Genomic DNA, 20,737 nt, shown 5'->3' with positions numbered 1-20,737 from the left:
AGTGAAACAGCTTTTTAATTTGGCTAAATAGGCTTTGTTGGGGCCTGCAGGCTGGGCCTAGGAAGGCACGGGCAGCTCACTGTCTTCACTGTGGGGGCTGCAGGCCAGGAAGGCTGTGGAGCTGGGTGGACCTGTGGCCAGCAGCCAGGCAAGCAGAGGAAAATGTCTGTATTCCACCTCTGTTTCTTACAGCTTACAGTCATGTCTACCCTGAAGCATGGTGGGCCAAATCACCAGGGTACTGGAAGGGTGTGTATTTTGCATCTTACAGGCTAAGGAACGCACATTTTCGAAAATATGCCCCTTGGGCTTTGGTATTATGTGTAGGCAGCTTTTCCTTCGGCAAAGGGAAGGCGGGTTCCTGGGGTGGAACCCCAACCAAGGCCCTTTGATGGGCGCTGATCTCTGCATGCTTCGGAGGTCTCTGTGTGGGGCCAGCCCACAGCTCTCGCGATTCACGTGGGATGAAGCTGCCTGTCGCCGTCCAGTTCTTTCAGAGAACAGCTTGTTTGCCGAATGGCATTAGCAGATTTGCCTGCAGCTGGGAGATGCTCCACGCTGACCTGCAATGATTTCCAGATGGAAACCCAAGGCTCCTCAGGGTGGGGTCTGGGGCTGGGGCAGCCCACAAAGTGCTTGTTCAAAGTATAAAGAGTGGCGTGCTGGAAACCTTTATGGCTACATGGCATGGCCAAGACAGTTTTATTGTATTTTGCAGGATTATTTGTCAATAACTTGAGGGGTAGGACCAGTCCTTGCCAAGATCAGAGAGAAGCTAGGGTCTAGAGTCCAGATACAAACAGGAAAGCCAAGAAACACTGAAATCTCATTTAAGATCTATGAGGGCCTCACACAAGGAAGACCTTACAGATGAGGCCTCAGAAGACAGCAGGATCACAGGGACAGGCAGGGGTGGGGTGGTGGGGGCAGTGAGGGGTTGAGGCATGCACAGAAACTCTGGATTCCAGAGATAGGTCAAAGCTACAAAGTTGCTGTGAACCTCCACAGGTAAGACTGGGCTTCCTGAAGCTGCTCTAATAAGCCAGCAAGAATCCTTGGCTTAAGACAAGTACCCAGCTGGAAGCAGGAAATGTGTCCGACTGGCTACAGTAGTCAGGAAATGTAACAGGCAGGTTCCTGCTGGGAAAACCATTCTGGCTTTCCTAGACTCTGGAAGCCGCTCACTCACCCCTGTAATTCCTTGGCTCCGCTCTGAAGACTAGCATGGCGGGGAGTCCCTCAGGTTGAACTCCTCTTCTCCCTAAGAGAGCCCCAGGGGTTAGGCTACCTCGTATCCCTGGCTTCCAGGGTGAAGAGGTCGGCAGTGTCTTTTACATCCACCTGTAGATTAATTGCTGCTGTAAGGCTCAGCAACCATAGCTTCTGAGGATGGCAGGCCTCTTGGGTATTGTTCTCACGGAGGAAAAGACATTTCTGACCCATATGACATAGCTATGGCTCGGACAGAGCAAATTTACCTGGTTGGGTGGGTGGGAGGCCTGGGTTCTTCTCCAGCATTGGTGTAGAGGGAAAATCCACTCCCAGTGTGGAACATAGGGCAGAGTCACGCTGTTCTGTGCCTTGCTGTCCAGTTTCTGGGCTCCCCACCCTTCACCCCAGGACCCCCACTCATGGGGTTTGCATTACACGAAAGGGAAGTGTTTGCTACCCACCAGGAGACAGTATATAATACGTTATCATCTGTTTGTAGCTGTATGGTGCAGGACCAGGCAAGCACCTAGTGATGCAGACAGAGAAGAGGCTTAGAGGCTGCTGGTGGGACTGGAGCTGCCCACATAAGGGTGGCCTGACACCTCTGTAAAACAGGGCACCGTAGGGGACAGGCTCCATTTATGCCTATTGGCTCCTCTTGTGTGTTTGTGTGTGCGCGGGCGTGCGCTCATGTGCACACGAATGTAAGTAAGAGCAAAGGTGTGGACAGAGGTGCCATGTGCCGATTGTGGGCTGAGAAGTTATTCTCTCGCTCAGAGTTACTGTATATAAATTTCTTTCCTGATACAGTATCATACCACAAAGAGCTCCTTAGAAGAGCTTGCTTGCAAGTGGCTAAGGAAACTGGGTCTATGGCTCCCTCTAGTGGCTAAGGAAGCTGGATCTATGGCTCCCTCTGGTGGCCAGCACCTCGTCTGAGACCATGTCCTGACAGTCTTGGCTGCCAGACAAGTCCAGGCTTTAGCAGAATCAGAGTGTTTCCCTGGAGTGCCTGCCTTGGTGGACACACGGAGGCTGGCACACTCCAGGATGCCAGAGCCCGACTTTGAAGGGATCTCAGCAGTTACTCACCTTGGCAGCTCAGCTTTAAATCCTGTCGAGTGAATCATGGCCCGCATGAATCTGTATCCTCTGCAGTGTGGGTGAAAGTCAGAGAAAGGCTCTGGGAAACGTTTGAGTGAGAACCTGGGCCACTCACCTGTTTCTTTCCCCATGTCATCAGTAGCCCAGAGTTGGTGGGAAGCTGATCTGGGGTGCCACCTGGCTTCCAGGCTGCAGGAGATGGGGGGTGGGGGTGGGGGTAGTCCAGTCCTGCCGCACAGCTTGGTTTTTTGGCATCTCTGCTCTTCCCTAATTGCATTCCATGGATTCTGGGTAGAATTTATTGTGTTACTTGACCACATGCCACCTGGTGAGACAGCTGGGGAAGAGCCAGGAAGCCAGCTGCCAGGTGTGGCTTGGCGGGCCACAGGTGGGTTTCTGAGCTGCCATTGGGAGGAAGTGGATCAGGCTGGGGTCCAGAGCTGACAGAAGCTAGGGACCTTTGTCTCTCCCAATCCCCTGCTGCTGTGACCTCAGTGACATACTCAACTGGACTTGGGAGTCATCTCAAATTTTTCAAAGAATCTGATGGCAGGGTAGGAAATGAGAATAGATTGTTGGCCATGGGCCCGGGCACAGCGTGGCACCTCACTCTGGGGGGAAGGCTAGCCTTTCTTCCAGCTGTGCAAAAACAGAAATGGGCCCCCAGGGCGCAGATTCTCAAGGACCTTCACCCGCATTCTGGCCATGGGAATTTCCACCACCAGCTGTTGCCTGATGAAGGCAGAATTCTTCACCACAGATCCCAGACCTCCTGTGGTTGGTCACTTTCTAGCAAAGAGTTAGTGCCATCATATTCTCTCTCTCTCTCCCTCCCCCCTCTTTCTCTCTCTCTCTCCCTCTCTCCATGTCTCTCCACCTGATCTTTAAGCAGGCTTTCTCTAGGGAACTCTGAGGAGGGTGATATGTAGATCCAGGCTGAGCATCACTAGCCTCTGTTGAGTGAGTAGTGTCTTTCTTTCTTTCTTTCTTTCTTTCTTTCTTTCTTTCTTTCTTTCTTTCTTTCTTTCTTTCTTTCTTTCTTTCTTTCCTTCTTCATCACTAGCCTCTGTTGAGTGAGTAGTGTCTTTCTTTCTTTCTTTCTTTCTTTCTTTCTTTCTTTCTCTCTTTCTCCCTTTCTTTCTTTCCTTCCTTCCTTCCTTCCTTCCTTCCTTCCTTCCTTCCTTCTTTCCTTCTTTCCTTCTTTCCTTCTTTTGTTTGTTTTTGTTTTCTGAGACAGGGTTTCTCTGTGTAGCCCTGGCTGTCCTGGAACTCACTCTGTAGAGCAGGCTGGCCTTGAACTCAGAAATCTGCCTGCCTATGCCTCCCGAGTACTGGGATTAAAGGTGTGCACCACCATGCCCAGCCAGTGTTTCTTTTCTATCCCACATGGGCAGCCCTTGGCAGCAGCCCTGGGAGGGTACAGGTTTCTTCTAGAGGAGATGCTGTGGGCTCTTAAGGTCCGAGTAGCTCTCAGGCTTGTGGGGAGAGGTCTTGAGACTCCCTGGGGCCAGTTTGGCAATCTCAGAAGACAGAGGGGACCAGAGACAGAATCCTGGGATATACTGACACACTGTAATACCAGAGCTGTAAGGGATTGCTGGGGAAAGGCAAGAGACTAAAGAGAGAAGGCTGGAGAATGAGAAATGCCTCAGACCTGATGCTCTGGCATGGGTCTCCTGAACGATTGGCAGTGTGCAGATAGTCTCAAACAGCCACAGAAGTGTCCTTTAATGATTCGGTGACAGCGAAGTCCTCTATAGTCCTTCCCTACTCTTCCTGGCTCCGTTCTTGGCAGTGTGTTCTCTCTTTCCCTACAACTGAAGGAAGACAGGGAAAGCTCGCTGAGGTTCCAGTGTGGACTTCCTGTATATTCTTCTGTTGGTTTCCCATTTCTGCTCATGCTGCTTCAGTAGCTTGGTTTGGTTTCTTTCTTTCTCCTTCTCTTCCTCCTTCCTCTTCTTCTTCCTTCTCCTCCTCCTTCCTCTTCTTCTTCCTCCTTCTTTCTCCTTCTCCTCCTCTTCCTCCTTCTTCCTTCTTTTTATTCTTAAGACAAGGTTTTTCGTTGTAGCCCTGGCTTTCCTGAAACTCACACTGTAGACCAGGCTGGCCTCAAACTCACCAAGATCCGTCTGTTCCTGCTTCCTGAGAGCTGGGATTAAAGGTGTACGACACCACTTGCCCCGCTTACTTTGGTAGTTTTCTAACAGAACATTCTGAGAAATAAAACATGTGGTAGCCTCTGTTTATGGCTCTAGGCTGTGGGGCCTCTGACCTAGGTGAGGTACTAAGGCTGGGCTCCCTGTTGCTTAATGAGCAGCCCTCCTGGGATTCCTGGGATGGTGGCCAAAGCCCAGGGAGTCCAAGGGCCTGCACTTCATGGAGCGGAAAGGCTTGTGGACTGCACAGCTAGGCACAGCCTGACACCTGGCTCCTCCTTGCCCAGGGTCCCTTGTGAGTTGAGGTCACAGGTCGCAGTCACATGAATTAGCAATGACCACATGCCAGCCTGGGCTGCCTCCAGCAGAGGCCACTGTAACCCTGGGAGTTCAGCCCTTTCTTCCTGCCCCCACTGTTCCTGGGTGGCTCTGGGAGTTTCTGGGGCCTAATAGAAAATCCCACATCCTAGGTAGCTACAAACAAGACCTCAGGCCTCATCCTGGCTGCCCCAGGGTCTCTTGGATGTGATTACATCACCATAACTTATGTTTCTGTTCTCCAGTGGTGTCCTCTTGGGTGGGCCTGTATCTCTCTCTCTTCTGTCCCTTAAAGTAATGATTGAGAAATCCAGGTTCAACCTGATTGTCCAGAGGCCCTTGTCATGGGATCGTTGACTGATTACATTTGTAAAATTTCCGTTTTCCCTACAGGGCTGTCCACAGGTCCTGGGTAAGACAAGGGTACTTGGCTTCTACAACATCCTTAACACTTTCGTCTCTCCAATGAGACCTAGATCCCTCAAGGGTGATCAGCTCCAGCCCCAAATTTGTCTTTGTTCTTCGAAGCCTGGCATATAAGTCAACACACCCAAAGGTGACAGGTTTGCTTTTCTATTTACCATGAGCCTGGAGGTCCTAGTCATGGAAGACTTCAAGGGGAGGTTTCGGTGAGCATAGGAGGCTCCTACCACAGATGTAGTGGAGGAAGAGTCCCTCATGTGTCCTCCCAAGAGAGTTGGTGCGATAGAGAGGGGCTGGAAACATCAGAGCCTTAGGGGCTCCCTTGCAGCACCTGACTGGTTCCCATATTCCTTATCCACTTTTGGATCTCCTACGGTGTCTTAGTTAGGGTTTTACTGCTATGAACAGACACCATGACCAAGGCAACTCTTACAAGAACTTTTTTTGTTGTTTTGTTTTTTTGTTTTTTGAGACAGAGTTTCTCTGTGTAGCCCTGGCTGTCCTGGAACTCACTCTGTAGACCAGGCTGGCCTTGAACTCAGAAATCTACCTGCCTCTGCCTCCCAAGTGCTGGGATTAAAGGCATGTGCCACCACGCCCGGCATTTATAAGAACATTTAATTGGAGCTGGCTTACAGGTTCAGAGGTTCAGTCCATTATCATCAAGGCGGGAACATGGCACCATCCAGGCAGGCATGGTACAGCAGGAGCTGGGAGTTCTACATCTTCATCTGAAGGCTGCTAGCAGAAGACTGACTTTCAGGCAGAATAGGGTATTAAAGCCTACACCCACAGCAACACGCCCACTTCAACAAGGCCACACCCACCCCAACAAGGACACACCTCCTAAATAGTGCCACTCCCTGGGTGAGATCTGGATTCAGAGGGGACAGATGAGAGAACAGGAGCCACCCAGGGTAGAGGCCAGGCCTTGTAGGATGCTACCCACCACTGTCCCCAGGAAAGCCCAGCATTGTCCCCAGAGGACTGTGACCAGTTGCTCAATCAGTGCAGCTTTGCATGGTCAGGGTTTGTTTCTGGCTACCTGGAGGAGCAGCCTGGGTATGGATACTGCCAGGCATGATTGACCACGTCCATCTGGAGACCCGAACGAGATATATATGAAAAAGGTCCCCCTCCCCCTTTCTCTACCTGGCTTCTCCCTGATCTTAAAGTCTGCTTGTGAGATACATTCTTGCCATTACAAAGAAGTCATGAGGCTGTGTATTTTCTGGCTGAGTCAGTTGTCACAGACCTCAGTTGCCCCTCTGGCCCCCAGTATATCCTCACCTGAGCTCTTTACTCAGCCTATTCCTCTGTGGTGGTGGGGTTCCCACACTGTGCTGGTGTGTTCCCCCAATAGATATACTTGGGTATATCCCAGGTACGGGGGTGGGGGGGCGGTAATCTTGAACTAGAAAGGGCCCAAGATGGGTGTGGGTATGTGAGGGACTGTGGCTCCTGTTGCTGACTGTGCCTGCCACCAATATCACTGTCCTGATTCATAGGGGCCTCACTCTGCCTTGACCAGGAGCAAGCCAGGCGTCTGGGTAGACTTGCTGATAATGGCCTTGACATGTAGCCACAGGCTGTGGGTTCCTACTCCCATTGTGTGCATACGTTGGAAGAGACACTTGTCCTATGTCAAGAGATACTCATAGTTCCAGGTCAGATCCAGTTTAATTTTAGAAGCAACAGCATATATGCTTAGCATAATCTTGCAGGTCCCCAGGCCTCAGAGAGTGGTGATTTTTTTTTTTTTTTCTGAGACAAGGTTTCTCTGTGTAGCCCTGGCTGTCCTGGAACTCACTTTGTAGACCAGGCTGGCCTCAGAAATTCACCTGCCTCTGCCTCCCAAATGCTGGGATTAAAAATCACCAAGAGTGGTGATTTTTATTCAGTTAACCCTCCAGATAGCTGAGTGGCCTATGTAGGCCCAGGCCCTTGTGGGGTCATAAAGACTTGAATAAATTTACAAGAGAATGTGTGTCTTGACCCCAGGTTATGTCTGACCCCATAGCCCCACTGGGGCCCCACTAACCCAATTATGGCAATCCCTCCCCACCTCTCCACCCTTGGGAACCTAGCGCTGTAAACGTTCTGCCCAGCCTTCCGTGAATGGATCCAGTTAATAAACAACTGTTAAATCCTTACAGGCCAAATGAGGCGTTTGCTAACCGAGGCTACCTAGCTCCACCAGAAGCGCCTCAGAGGCAAAGGCGCCATTTACCGTCTGCGAACCACAACCACTGAGGATCCCCACCCTGGGCAGGAGGCCTTAGGCCTCGGCCTCTGCTCTATCCTGTGTGTTCTCCTAGGTGCTCACAGGTCTTGGAAGCAAGGAAGGAGCTGTGCTTACACATGTGTATGAGTCGTGGCCTGTGAGAGCAGTTGCTCTCCCGTGTGAAGGCTGAGACGACTGTGTCCAGTCAAATATTAATTTCCTGGGTCAAGAGTCTGGGCTTGAAGGAAAATTCAGGCTCGCTGTGTGCAGCCATCGCGAGGGGGACAGTTAGTTGCGAGCAGCAGGGACAGCACACTTAGTGCGGATATAACCCTGGCATCCCATAGACCCAAGGTTCCTACGAAGGTAATGCTGTTCCTGCCTATGAAGATGGACTCCCCTCCCAAGCCGGTTGGATACCAATGTCCAGCAGGTGCCTGGCCCCTACATCAGGGAACTACACCGTGTGCTGTCCCTCAGCCACCACCATGTACTGGGCCCTGATACTTACTCATCTTTCAGCCGCCGTTCTGAATTTTGCAGTGAGCTTTTTCCGGAGCAGGAACCCCAAGGCCATGAGATCGAGACCATCCACTGTGCTGTAGACCCAAAGAGCCAGGAGAGGTGTGTTTGCGAAAGGAGGAAGGAGACCGTCTTTGAGGCGGGAGGAGTTAAGAGGGCAGAGCTGTCCCCACTGTTGTCATGTCTACCTGATAGTGGGCGGGTGGGTCCAATCGCAGCAGTTATGTCTGAAGCTGAGTGCTGGGGTCCCAAGCTGTTCTTTCAGGATGGGGGTGGGGGGAGGGGAACTGCGGCGCCTATAGTAGCAGTCTGGCTCCCAAAAAGGCCCCTGATGAGCTTGGGAAGCATATTAACTGTGACACTAAGGACATTCATAATTTAAGGAAATTGTGAATATAAACCCCCCCTTAGAAAAATCAAGACTGTGCAGTTACAAGAGAAATCCTTATTAAAGATCAAACGCATGCCTTTTAAGGATCTTGGGGGTTGGAAGTGCTGTGTGGGTGTTTTCTTCCTTTCTCTGTGCAGCTCTATTGACATCCGTCACGGCGACCCACTCATTTAAGGATACAACTTGTTGCTTTTGGTGCATTCCAAGATAATAATACCAACTTTAGAACATTTCCTTAAACCGTTTGGCTTTCAGCCCCTTCTCCCCAACCCCCTCCCCTGCCCCGCAGACAGTGTTTGGCTTTCTGCAGGAGGATTGCCAACTCTTTATTCTGTGTGAATGAATCATGCGGTGCCCGGGTCCTGTCTCTCAGCAAGATGTCTCAGGGGAGTCTAAACTATCTTTCATCCTCAGCCTGGCACATGCCAGCGCTCTGTTCATCTTTTGTGGCTGAATAGTATTCTATTGTCTGACTGACCAGGTCTACGCCACCAGTCAGTAGTGGATGAGTCTTGCTTTGCTTCTTGCACTGAGCCGTCTTCTCAGCTCTTGGTTCGTTGCCTTTTGTTTGATGCTGGCAGCCGTGGTAGCTGAGGGTTCAGCATCTTCGTCTCTGCTGGGAGTTTATCTCCACGATTCTTCAATTGCTAGTAATAAAGTTGCTTATTACTCTTTTTTTTTGTTTTGTTTTTTTGTTTTTTGTTTTTCGAGACAGGGTTTCTCTGTGTAGCCCTGGCTGTCCTGGAGCTCACTTTGTAGACCAGGCTGGCCTCGAACTCAGAAATCCGCCTGCCTCTGCCTCCTGAGTGCTAGGATTAAAGGTGTGCGCCACCACGCCCGGCTGAAATACAGACTCTTAATAGACATATGTGAGTGCTAACTGTCAATTGACAGAATCTAGAATCTCCTGGGAGATGAGTCCTTGGACATGCCTGTGGGGAGTTACCGTGATTGCATTAATTGGTGTGGGTAGCTGCATCTTAATGGTGGGTGGGGCCGTTCCCTAGGCAGGGGACCCTGGACTGTGTAACTCGAAGGCAAGCTGAGTATCAGCAGTCTTTGTCTTCTGCTTCTGACTTGGATCAATGTCAAACTCCTGATGCCTTGACTTTCCCACTGTGCTGGACTGGAACCTGCACTTGTGAGTGAAAGAAAATTTGTTTTCTCTCTGAAATTATATATTATTTGCCCAAGTATTTATTTAATCACAACAGCGAGAAAAGAAAGTGAGACAACCTACCAAAAGCAGAAAGGTAGAATCAGTAATGCAAAAAATCAGCCTATTAAGAAGAACCAGAAAGGGGCTGGAGAGATGGCTTAACGGGCAAGAGCACTGACTGTTCTTCCTAAGGTCCTGAGTTCAAATCAATCAAAGCAACCACATGGTGGCTCACAATCATCTGTAATGAGACCGGACACCCTCTTCTGGTGTGTCTGAAGACAGCTACAGTGTACCTACACATAACAATAAATAAATCTTTAAAAAAAAAATTCCCTTTAAGAAAAAGAAAAAGCAGAGCATCTCCCATTTGGCTCAGTCCCTTAAACAGCTCTTTGAAACTCTCAAAAGACACAAGAATGGGATTTCTCCCCCCTCAAGCTCTCTGAGACAGAGAGAGCTTCACTATGTAGCTCCAGCTGGCCCACCCCAACCTCACTCGAAATAAGACAAGAATATCCAAAGTTAGACAAAGACATCAGAAAACTACAGACAAGAACCTTGGCACAGAGATTTTTAGCAAAATCATAGCATATCAGGCTATGCAGGGATGGCACATGCCTTTAATTGTAGCATTTGGGTGACAGAGGCAGGTGGATCTCTGTGAGATCCAAGTCAACCTGGTCCACATAGCAAGTTCTAGGTCAGCCAGTGCTAGAAAGAGAGACCCTGACTGGCAGTAAACCAAAACAACAACAACAACAACAACAACAAAAACAGCAACCAAAATCTAGCAACATGTCAGAGAGATTATATATCTCATGACCAAGTGAGAGTTACTCCAGAGAAGCAAGGTTGACTTACCATCCAAAAAACAATACAACGCATTATATCAATAGAATAAAGATATCACGTAGACTTTTCAACAGGTCCAGAAAATGCATTTGACAAAACCCATACTCCCCCAGAAAGAACTTCATCAACTTAGAAAATGGCATTTTTGGAAACCAGAGAGCTAATCTTTGTGAGTGGCTGGCTACTCCCCATGAGGTCAGGGACAGGGCAAGCGTGTCCCCTCTTGACACTTCCATTCACCAAGGTCCTGGAAGAGCAGCCAGGCAGTTAGGCAAGAAAAGAACATGAAAGACCACCCATATTGGGAAGCAAGAAGTGAAACTCTTTGTTTGTAGATGCCAGGCCTTGAGTCATAAAAAGTCTCAAGGAATCCCCTAGAAATCTGTCAGAGCCACTGAGTTCTGTAAGATTGCGGGAGACAAGATCAACATTCAAGAGCCAGTGTGGTCTGTACACAGGCAACAGGTGATCCACACACACAAATGTTAAGAGGAAAAGCCTGCTTATAATAGTACCCAAAATCCGTAAAACATCCAGGAATGAAGTTAACAAAAGAAGTGTAAAGTCTATTTTCAAACCCTTAAAGGACACTGGAGGAATTTAAAGAAGTTCTGATAAGTGGCCAGTGGTCCAGCCCAGCTGCTTACTGACCAGAGCAGCTCTCACCAGAACTCCAGCTGTGTAGAGTAGAGCCTCCCGGGACCCAGAATAGCCAAACAGGCTTGGTTCTTGAAGGCTGTAAAAGTAAAAAATGTACTCTGTTTGGAGCATGTGTGGATGGTTGTGCAGTCTATAGTCACAAGAGTACATTCAGATCAATTTTGTGTAAGTGAATATTAAATTTCAACTCTGAGAGGTAAGGTGGGGGGGCGGTGCCCTCCATAGCTGGCTTTCCTGCCCTCTAGACATGCGCTCCCCCCCCCCCCCCGCCCTGCTTCACTCAGCTTCTCCTGGAGCCTTGCCTGGTGGTTCTGAAGGCTCTGTAGGAACAACCTCCCCAGTCCCCCAGGGGAATGATGCATCTCTTCCCACCTCTGCTGAGTCATCTTGAATCCCTGGGGTGAAGTGAGGAGATAGGAGGAGTGGCCCAGGAGGATCAGAAAGAAACCTCTTATTTCCCCAATAAACATTTCCCGAACTCTTTTGGATCTATGGGAAACTTGGCCTTGTTTCTTATAGGCTCCCAATTTCCTGTACACGCATGTACACGCATCCATGTATGTGAAAAATCTGTACACAGTAATGTATACCTGTGCATAGCATGTAAATGTACCATACCCATATTCATGAACACACGCTCACCCTCACATACACATATACATGCAATCTGTACACATGGAACCTCTCTGTACATGGCCATTTACATGGAATCTGTTACATGCAGAGCCATATGTACCTCTCCAGATACGGTCATTTACCAGTCTGTACATATGTGTACACTGTCATTTATATGTAATCCAATGTATCTGTAAATGGATTACATGCCTGGGTCTATGTCTCCACACAGCCACGGGCATCCACATGTATGTCTTTTCCTGTGTGTGAAAAGTTGCACTTTGGTAGTACTCCTGTCTGTGTCCTCTGAACAGCCTCCTGCAGGTCCCAATTTCTTATCACACCCGAGAAGCCTGTAACAAACAGGACATATTCAAGATGCCCCCCCCCCATAATCACAATATGTCCTATAGATACTTTAAATGTGTTTCTTTTAAAATATTCATTATTTTATAAATTGTGTGTATGTATTTGTGCATGTGTGTGTAAGTGCAGTCCCTGCGGAGGCCTGAAGAGGGCGCCAGACCCACTGGACCAGAAGATACAGGCAATCCTGAACTGCCTGGTGTGGTTGCTATGGTGGTGACAGTGACTGGGAGCCTCTTTCCTCCCCTTGACCTGGTAGACTTAGGCATCTTTGGATACCTATGTATCTTGGGGAGTGGGGCGGGAGAGTATGAAGCTCTCAACACAGCCAACTGATTGCTTCTGTTTGACCTTACTCAAGTTTCTGCTAAGATCTCCGGACAGATGGCCATGTGTCCTTGTGTTGGCTGCCCAGCAAGGAGGAGTGCCTAAAAGGTTAGGCATCCCTGGAAGCCTGGTGGTTTCCCCTGACTGGCCAGCCCCTTTTGCTTCTGTCAGTGATCCTGATTACTCTGAACAGTGGAGAAGCAGTGTTTGAATACTTCCTGGGTAAACCTTCTCCAGATGGGATGACAGATGTCCAACCTCTCTCTGCCCCTCAGTGGCTCGGGGACACTTGTCAGGGTCTGACTGGGTCAAGGAGTGAGATCGGGACACTGTTCCACTGCTGATTGGCCCCTCTCAGTTCCCCACGTGGTCTCTGTTCTCAAAAGGAAGGAGTCTACAGTAGACATGAGTCTTACCAGAGTGATCTAAAGCACACTGGCCTCAGCCAGCGGACATGGAGGAGAACCACATGGAATATAGATGATATGCTGTGGTGACCTCCTAGCTCTGCCATTACAGTTCCTTCCTACTCAGCTTTGGGACAGGCAGTGGTGAGCTCTGAGAGGCAAATGGGGATGTAGGAAAGCCAGAGATACCACGTCTCAAGGGTAGCTTCGGAACAAAATGTGACACCTGGAATTGGTGGCGTACTCCCTACCACGACCACATCACTCGCTTGCTCCGGCCCCATTTGCTTGGGGCATATTTATTTCATATATGTGGGTATGCTGTCACTGTCTTCAGACACAGCAGAAGACGGCATCGGAAGCCCATTAGAGATGATTGTGAGCCACCATGTGTGTGGTTGCTAGGAATTGAACTTAGGACTTCTGGAAGAGCAGCCGGTGCTCTTAACCACTGAGCCATCTCTCCAGCCCCGGTGGAAGTACTTTTGACCCTTGAGCGTCCAGCCGTCTACCAGAGCCATCCCGCGGCTCACTGAGCCTCATCTGTCTCAACAACTCACACTGCTAAGAGCCCGTTCCTGCTCGCATGTGGGTGTCTTGGAGTTTTTAATGAAAATAGAAGACTGCATTATTCAGGAATCTAAACCAGACCAGACGGGCCAACAAGACAGAACAAACCCTAGCTTGGGGCAGGGGTGCGTCTTGCCACTGATGTGAGAGGGTGGGACTTTTGGAAGGAACCAGTGCTGGGAGGAACGGTACATGAGGAGCTAAAGACTCCTTTCAGATGAGTGCTTGCCCCTTGTCCCCATGGTGATGGGAGGAGGTTATAGTGCCCAAGCCAAAGTGACCCTGGTCTGCAGAAGATTGGTGTCTTCGGGAGTTTAGAGGCCTGTGCTTGGCTGAGCCACGGGGATGCCCTAGGGCACCCGAGGAGGGTGGAAGTAACCAGGTAGCCGGGATAGTCTGGTGCCTAGAAGGAGTTTGCCAGATTGAAACATAGCTGAAATGCTGCCTTTATAAAGGGTCCTGATTTGCTAACTCTCTGAGTCCTGAGAATCTTTGTGTCCCTGTCATTGCTGGACTGGGATTGATGGTGCGGAGGGAGTAGTTTCTTGCATGGCAAGAACTTGCTGTGGCACACCCAAGGACCTTGGCAGACGAGGGTGAGGGACGGCGTGGCTCCTGTCTTGGTACTTTGATTCTGAAACTGAGATAAACTCATTTGTCCTCTCAGGGGCTTCTGGGCCCCTGCTCCCCGGTGTTCTGCTGATGCCTGTCCTGACCAAGTCTCTATCCCTGCTGGCTGGCGTCAGCAGGAGAGCCATATGTGACTCTAGTCACTGAGGGCTAAGAGAGGATGTTATTGATTGTTGGCCGTTGTAGGTATGGCTTGTGCCAGTCCTTGAGTCCTTGTTCTCAAGGGACCTCAGGGGCCCTCTGGGTTATACTGGCTACTCAGGCAACTCATGGGTAAGCTGGGCAGTGCACAGCTCTGTAGAGGTCAGTATAGGTGTGTTACCAAAGTCCCTGTGGAATGGCTTGCCTTCCAGGTTCTGCACTATGGGAACCCTGCCAACAGGAGCTTTGGCTTCCAGAGGGTTAGATCTGCCAGATTACAAGGGCCACTCTGAACAAGGCAGGCACTGGTGACTTGCTTCCTCACAAGGTCATAAGGACAACAGAGCAGGAGAGCCAGCCCAAGGTCAGACTCAGGTGCAGTTGAAGAAAGCCTCAGGCATGAATGTCCTCAAATCACAGGTTGCCAGTGGACACTGACTTCTAGGAAAGCTGTTCTCACAACTGCCAAAGAGAAGGGAAGCTGCAGGTGGGGGCTGGGAGTCAGGATCATGGCGGATGCCTGCTTCCTGGGGGATGCCCTGTGCTGGTCCCTGTCTCTGACCTGTCTCTGAATCGCTCCTGTTCTCTAGGAGCTGGGGGGTGGGGGTGGTCTAGACCATGGGAGGTGTAGTCTTTCAGTAGCTGCCTGTGTGACAGTGTGACTGAGCCCAGCTTGTGATTATGAGTTCCTTGAAAACTTAGATGTTTGCTCCAGGGCCACAATCCTCCCACCCCAACCCTCCTGTTCAGCACTCAGCGGGCACCTACCAGGTACTGAACCTGAGTCAGATGGGTAGGAACTGTATCCTGGGACTCTCTTCCATCTCACCTAGTCCTTAGCTCTTAGAATCTAAGGTGTAGACAGTGTCCCCTCTCCACCTTCCTGTGGGTGCAGGGATCTCTTTCTCTTTACCTTGGGTTCTCTCCCCAGCTTGGCGGCTGACATCTTCTGGACCAAGCAATCTCCATGCTTCCTCTACAGATCCTGTGTGACAACATACTCTCTGTCTCCAAAGGGTCTGAGGTTATCCTTGATCAGGCAGTGGCAGGGAAATGGGTTGGTGCTGTTCCTGGCTCCCCGGCTTCTATTTTCCCTCTTATCTGAAATCCTGACTGTTGCTGCTTGTGGGCACACAGAGTGATGCCAGACTGAAGAGCTGATGGGACCCCTTACACAGGGCTGGGAGAGACAGAGATGGTGGCCTTTAGTAGACCAGGACCTTAGTGTTCCCTGATAGTGCAAGTGTTTCTGTGACCGCGTGTGTGCGTGCGTGCGTGCGTGCGTGCGTGCGTGCGTGTGTGCGTGTGTGTGTGTGTGTGTGTGTGTGTGTGTGTGTTTGAGTATGGAGTAGACATGTGTGTGTCCATGAATGTGTATGCATGTGCATATGTATATGTAGTACAAGACTCCAGATGGGGTCCAAAGCTTAGACTCTGAGCTGTGAATCCATCCACCCAGTGAATACTGTGTATTCAACACTCCAAAGTGAGCAGCAGGGTGTGGGGGGAACTAAGCAAGAGTGAGTGCTGGTGTGGGTACTCAGTGTGGGAGGGACTGTGTGTTCCTACATAGATAGGGCCCTTGAAATAGGAGCTATGGCCACTCCAGTGCCTCCAGCCCTGGCTTTTGTTTTTGCCCAGGAATTTCATGGGTATAGAGCCAGCCTGCCAGTCCAGGGACCCTAGAAATAAGCATCTGGATGGGGCAGGGACCAGGATATGACATCACTTTAGGGTCTTTCCTCGACCCCCCCTCCTCCCTGCCATGGAGCTGAGCCCCCACTACTCAAACATGCAGGAGTAGGGGGCAGGGTTCTGGACTTCGGCCCTGGGATTTTCCAGAGATACTCTGAGGCATGAAATCACATTAGGAAATCTTCAAGCACACTGTTCACTGGGCATTTCTCAAGCAGACGCAATCATTGTGGGGACTAACTTGGAGATGTAGAGCTCACAGGCACAGATGTGGGCCTATGGCTGCCTCACTCTTAGAGAGGGACTTGGTATCCAGCTGTTTGCAGCTGGACTCTGAGCCAAACGGCACAGCCCTGCCCTTTAGACAGGCATTGATTGATGTTGATGTGGGACAGTTGGGGACATGCCTTTGTGGCTGTTTCATCACACAGAAGCATTGCCACTGCAGCCTTGGGGGAGGGTGGCAGTAACTCTGTCCACACCACAGCTTGGAGAAAGTGGAGCCAGGAGGGACAGCTGGCTGAGGCTGTAGCCTGGTACATGCTACATCCATGTGTACAAGCTGGTTACATGAGTGTGTGTGTATGAGTGAGTATGGTTTTTGTGCATGCGCAGGCTGCTAGCTTCTGTTTCTTCTGCCTCTTTGTCTGTGGAATGGGCGCTCACAGGGCCTCACCTAGCATGTGCCTGCCTGGCTGGTGTTGGGGACTCTGCTGGGCTTCATGGCTTTGGGCTGTGTGTTCCTGTCTATCCTGGTTCTTTTGTCACTGGGGAAACTGAGGGAGGAAGCCACAGAGGGCTGCTGGAGTGGAGCCCAGTCCTGCTCTGAGTTATGAATGGAACTGAGGGTAGCCAGCCTTGGCAGCAGCTTCCCCATAGTTGATCTCAGTGTTTCCACCTTCCTGCCTGGTGGCCATTGGACACTTCTTTTATTGTCTTGTCTTTTCCCTCCCTCTCTCCCTCTCTCCCTCCCTCCCCTCCCTCTCTCCCTCCCTCTCTCCCTCTCTCCCTCCCTCCCCTCCCTCTCTCCCTCCCTCCCTTCCTCTCTTCCTATGTGCATTGATGTTTCGTATGAGGGCGTTGGGTCCTGGAGTTACAGATGGTTGTGAGCCACCGTGTGGTTGCTGGGAATTGAACTCAGGACCTCTGGAAGACCAGTCGGTAACCTTAACCACTGAGCCACCCTGGACACTTGTTTTCATTGAGATGTTTTGGCCTCTCATTCTCCGGTCTCTGCCTGAACTCAGTCCCTGTCCCTCCTCCTATGTAGCTAACCTGTTTCTGCTGGCCCAGATCTGCACTGCCTTAGACTTCATACAGAGCTGGGGAGGAGCAGAGTTTTTTTTTTTTTTTTTTTTTTTAGATTTATTTATTTATTATATGTAAGTACACTGTAGCTATCTTCAGACACTCCAGAAGAGGGCGTCAGTCAGATCTCATTACGGATGGTTGTGAGCCACCATGTGGTTGCTGGGATTTGAACTCTGGACCTTCAGAAGAGCAGTCGGGTGCTCTTAACCACTGAGCCATCTCACCAGCCCAGGAGCAGAGTTTTTGAATAAATGCCAACCTTTCCTGGGTCCGGGGGTGGTGTGGGGTGGGGTCCCTGGTGCTGTTCTGGGTGGAAGTGTTCAGATCTATCTGGGGGCACCTGTAACAGCCTATAGAGGCTGAGCTCTTCCCACTAGACCTTGTAAAAAAGGGGAACCAGGGCAACTTACAATTCCAGTGCTCCACACCCCAAAGTATTTATACCCCATTGGGCACCCTTGGGGACCATCTTATGAATTTCAATAGTGATGGAGGTGAGGCAGAGAGCTATGCCTTGTAGGGTCTTAGATGTAGGACCACAGAACGTGGGGGGTTACAGGGTGTTCCATCTCCTTGGCTTCATTTCCGTGGATGTTGACTTTGATTAGATACAGAACGTCTCTGAAATTCGAAAACCCAGCTACACCATGGACATCTCTGTCCAAAGCCCTAGGACATGTGTGTCTCCTAATCCCCAAGTCTAACTATCCAGAAGGTCTTGATGTTGGAGGGGCTGGGAAGGCATGTGGTCAGGTGGCCAGGCAAGTGTGTCCCTCCCTTTCCCATCTACATCTTGCTGTTGCCTAGGGCTCACAGTCAGACACTGAGGCAGGAGGAGACTCCCTTCCCTTCCCCCCCCCCCCCCCCGCCCCCGTGGGAGTTCATACAGAGTCAGCACAGGAGGACATCCCTGGTGAGCATCCAGCTATATCTGTGAAGGGAATGTTGGAGAAGAACCTACCTGATCTAATGGGGTCAGGGCGGCTATGTGGAGGGAGGTTGGCAGGTACCCATGTGCTGTAACCCAGAGTAGGCTGCAGGATGGACAAGCCACTTATAGCCCCTGGTTTATTATAGATAGAGTGAGATTTTTACCTGAAGCTGTGTGAAGGAAAGAAACAGCACGGGGAACATCCAGCTGCAGACAGACCTAGCAAAGCAAATGCAAGAGTAACGGCAGTGCCCTGACTGTCTTTTCCTGGGACCCAGGCTGCTAAGCCATGCCGTGCGCTCTGCACGCAGCTGGAATCCATAGACATGAGGCGGAAGCCTGCTGTTGATGGCATATCCCTTGGATACATCCCACACCTTTTTTCCTTTACCTTCCTCTTGAGGCCTGGCTAACTGCTACAGTCTGTGTTACTTTGAAGCAACCTCCAGGAATTCCTTTCCAAACACTTGCTGGACCTCAGAGCAGGTCACTGCAGAGAGAGCACCATAGGCAGATTATATGAGAGGATTTAAGAACAAACCAGAGAAAGAAGTAATGTGGCCACTGTGGCCCACAGAGAAAACTAGTGGACTCTTGGAGGGTCTAAGGGACAGATCAAGTTGATGGCTTTTAGGCTTTGGGCAGGTAGGAGGGCTGTGGCAGGGGAAAGGAACGGACACCCAGCCTTTCTCTAAATCAACAACTGTAACACAAGAATTGGGACTGCAGCAAGCTGAGCGTTCTTCAAACTGGGTTTCATCATAGAATGGTGGCCAGCAGCCAGGACTTCCGGGTGTTCTCCAATGGAGGCCCTAGGATCTGGGGCGCGGTTTCCATGTCCCCGAGGACCCTGGCCAGGCCCCCACGCCCACACCCACTCTCAGCAGAGACTCAGCAGCTCTAAGTTACACAAGCTGGAGTTCCGCTGGGTGTCTGTTACCCCATCTTTCTGCTCTGGCTGCTCCTGGAGGTGCAGCCAGGAAGGAGTTAAATGGAATCTGAAGGTACCGTTTGGTGGATCACCTTGATTCTCAGGCTGGGTTCATTCCCTTCTGCCAGAGGGAAGCGGTGGAGGGAAGGAGACTGGGAACCAGGAATGAGGGAGGGTGGGGACCTGGCAGGCCCCACCTCCAGGACCACAGGAGCCGGCCCAGCGCAGAGGCTCTCACTGCCCTGATGGCTCCCGACCCCAGCAGACGCCTCTGCCTGCTGCTGCTGTTGCTGCTCTCCTGCCGCCTTGTGCCTGCCAGCGCTGATGGGAATTCCCTGAGTCCCCTGAATCCCCTGGTGTGGCTCTGGCCGCCCAAGACCTCTGATTCTTTGGAAGGCCCGGTCTCGAAACCCCAGAACAGTTCACCTGTGCAGTCCACAGAGAACCCCACCACGCACGTGGTCCCCCAGGATGGCCTCACAGAACAACAGACGACTCCTGCCAGCTCCGAGCTGCCCCCGGAGGAAGAGGAGGAGGAGGATCAGAAAGCTGGCCAGGGTGGCAGCCCTGCAACCCCTGCTGTCCCCATTCCCCTGGTGGCCCCTGCTGCGAGCCCAGACATGAAGGAGGAGAATGTTGCGGGCGTTGGAGCCAAGATTCTGAATGTGGCTCAGGGCATTCGGAGCTTCGTCCAGCTGTGGGATGAGGACTCGACTATTGGGCACTCTGCTGGGACTGAGGTTCCAGATTCTTCAATCCCTACAGTCCTCCCCTCTCCTGCCGAGCTCTCCAGTGCTCCCCAGGGGAGTAAGACCACTCTCTGGCTAAGCAGTGCCATTCCAAGTTCTCCAGATGCTCAGACAACTGAGGCTGGCACGCTGGCTGTGCCCACCCAGCTGCCTCCCTTCCAGAGCAACCTCCAGGCACCACTGGGAAGACCCTCAGCCCCACCAGACTTCCCAGGTAGAGCATTTCTCTCTTCTCCACGGATCAGGGCTCCTCCCTGGGGGAACCAAGAGCCTCCCAGGCAGCCCCAGCATCTGGAGGGGAAAGGATTCTTGCCTATGACAGCCAGGTCCAGCCAGCAGCACAGACACTCTGATGTCCACTCTGACATCCACGGGCACGTACCTCTTCTTCCCTTGGTGACGGGTCCTCTGGTGACGGCTTCTCTGAGTGTGCACGGTTTACTCTCTGTTCCTTCCTCTGACCCTTCCGGCCAGCTCTCTCAGGTAGCAGCTTTACCTGGGTTCCCTGGTACTTGGGTTTCGCACGTGGCTCCTTCTTCAGGGACTGGGCTTTCTAATGACTCTGCACTGGCGGGAAACGGCTCTCTGACCTCTACCAGCCGCTGCCTGCCCCTGCCACCCACTCTGACTCTCTGCAGCCGTTTAGGTATAGGACACTTTTGGCTGCCTAATCATCTTCACCATACAGACAGTGTGGAGGTAGAGGCCACCGTGCAGGCTTGGGGGCGCTTCCTCCATACAAACTGCCACCCCTTCCTTGCCTGGTTCTTCTGTCTGCTGCTGGCTCCTTCCTGTGGCCCAGGCCCACCACCCCCCTTGCCACCCTGCCGGCAGTTCTGTGAGGCCTTGGAGGACGAATGTTGGAACTACCTAGCTGGGGACAGGCTGCCCGTCGTCTGTGCCTCTCTCCCTTCTCAGGAGGACGGGTACTGTGTGTTCATTGGGCCAGCTGCAGGTAACCAAGTGGCTACCATCCTCCCCTTTCTCTCTCTCTTTTTTTTTTTTTTTTTTTTTTTTTTGCTTTTTGTCAAGAGACCTTA

The 20,737-nt window shown here is 51.2% G+C and overlaps 1 protein-coding gene across 7 annotated transcripts in view; it reads left to right on the top strand.

The window, feature by feature from the left end:
* Positions 1–20,737, top strand: part of Col18a1 (collagen, type XVIII, alpha 1) — a 114,353-nt gene that overhangs the window by 33,661 nt on the left and 59,955 nt on the right. The window contains exons 1-2 of one of the 7 annotated variants that reach the window (XM_011243346.3): positions 19,925–20,377; positions 20,432–20,652. The exons of 1 other annotated variant lie outside the window; for it this stretch is intronic. In XM_011243346.3, coding sequence (XP_011241648.1) covers positions 20,013–20,377; positions 20,432–20,652 — 586 coding nt within the window. In that variant the 5' untranslated portion in view covers positions 19,925–20,012. Of the gene's footprint in view, positions 1–18,803; positions 20,653–20,737 lie in introns of those variants that run through there. 5 more of the 7 variants (XM_011243347.3, XM_006513174.3, XM_006513173.4 and 2 more) reach the window with 5 other exon arrangements.

This window comes from Mus musculus, chromosome 10 (assembly GCF_000001635.26).
Source record: "Mus musculus strain C57BL/6J chromosome 10, GRCm38.p6 C57BL/6J".
NCBI lineage: Eukaryota > Metazoa > Chordata > Mammalia > Rodentia > Muridae > Mus > Mus musculus.
The sequence above is the reverse complement of the archived record's forward strand: the minus strand, read 5'-3'. Positions and strand labels throughout refer to the sequence as shown.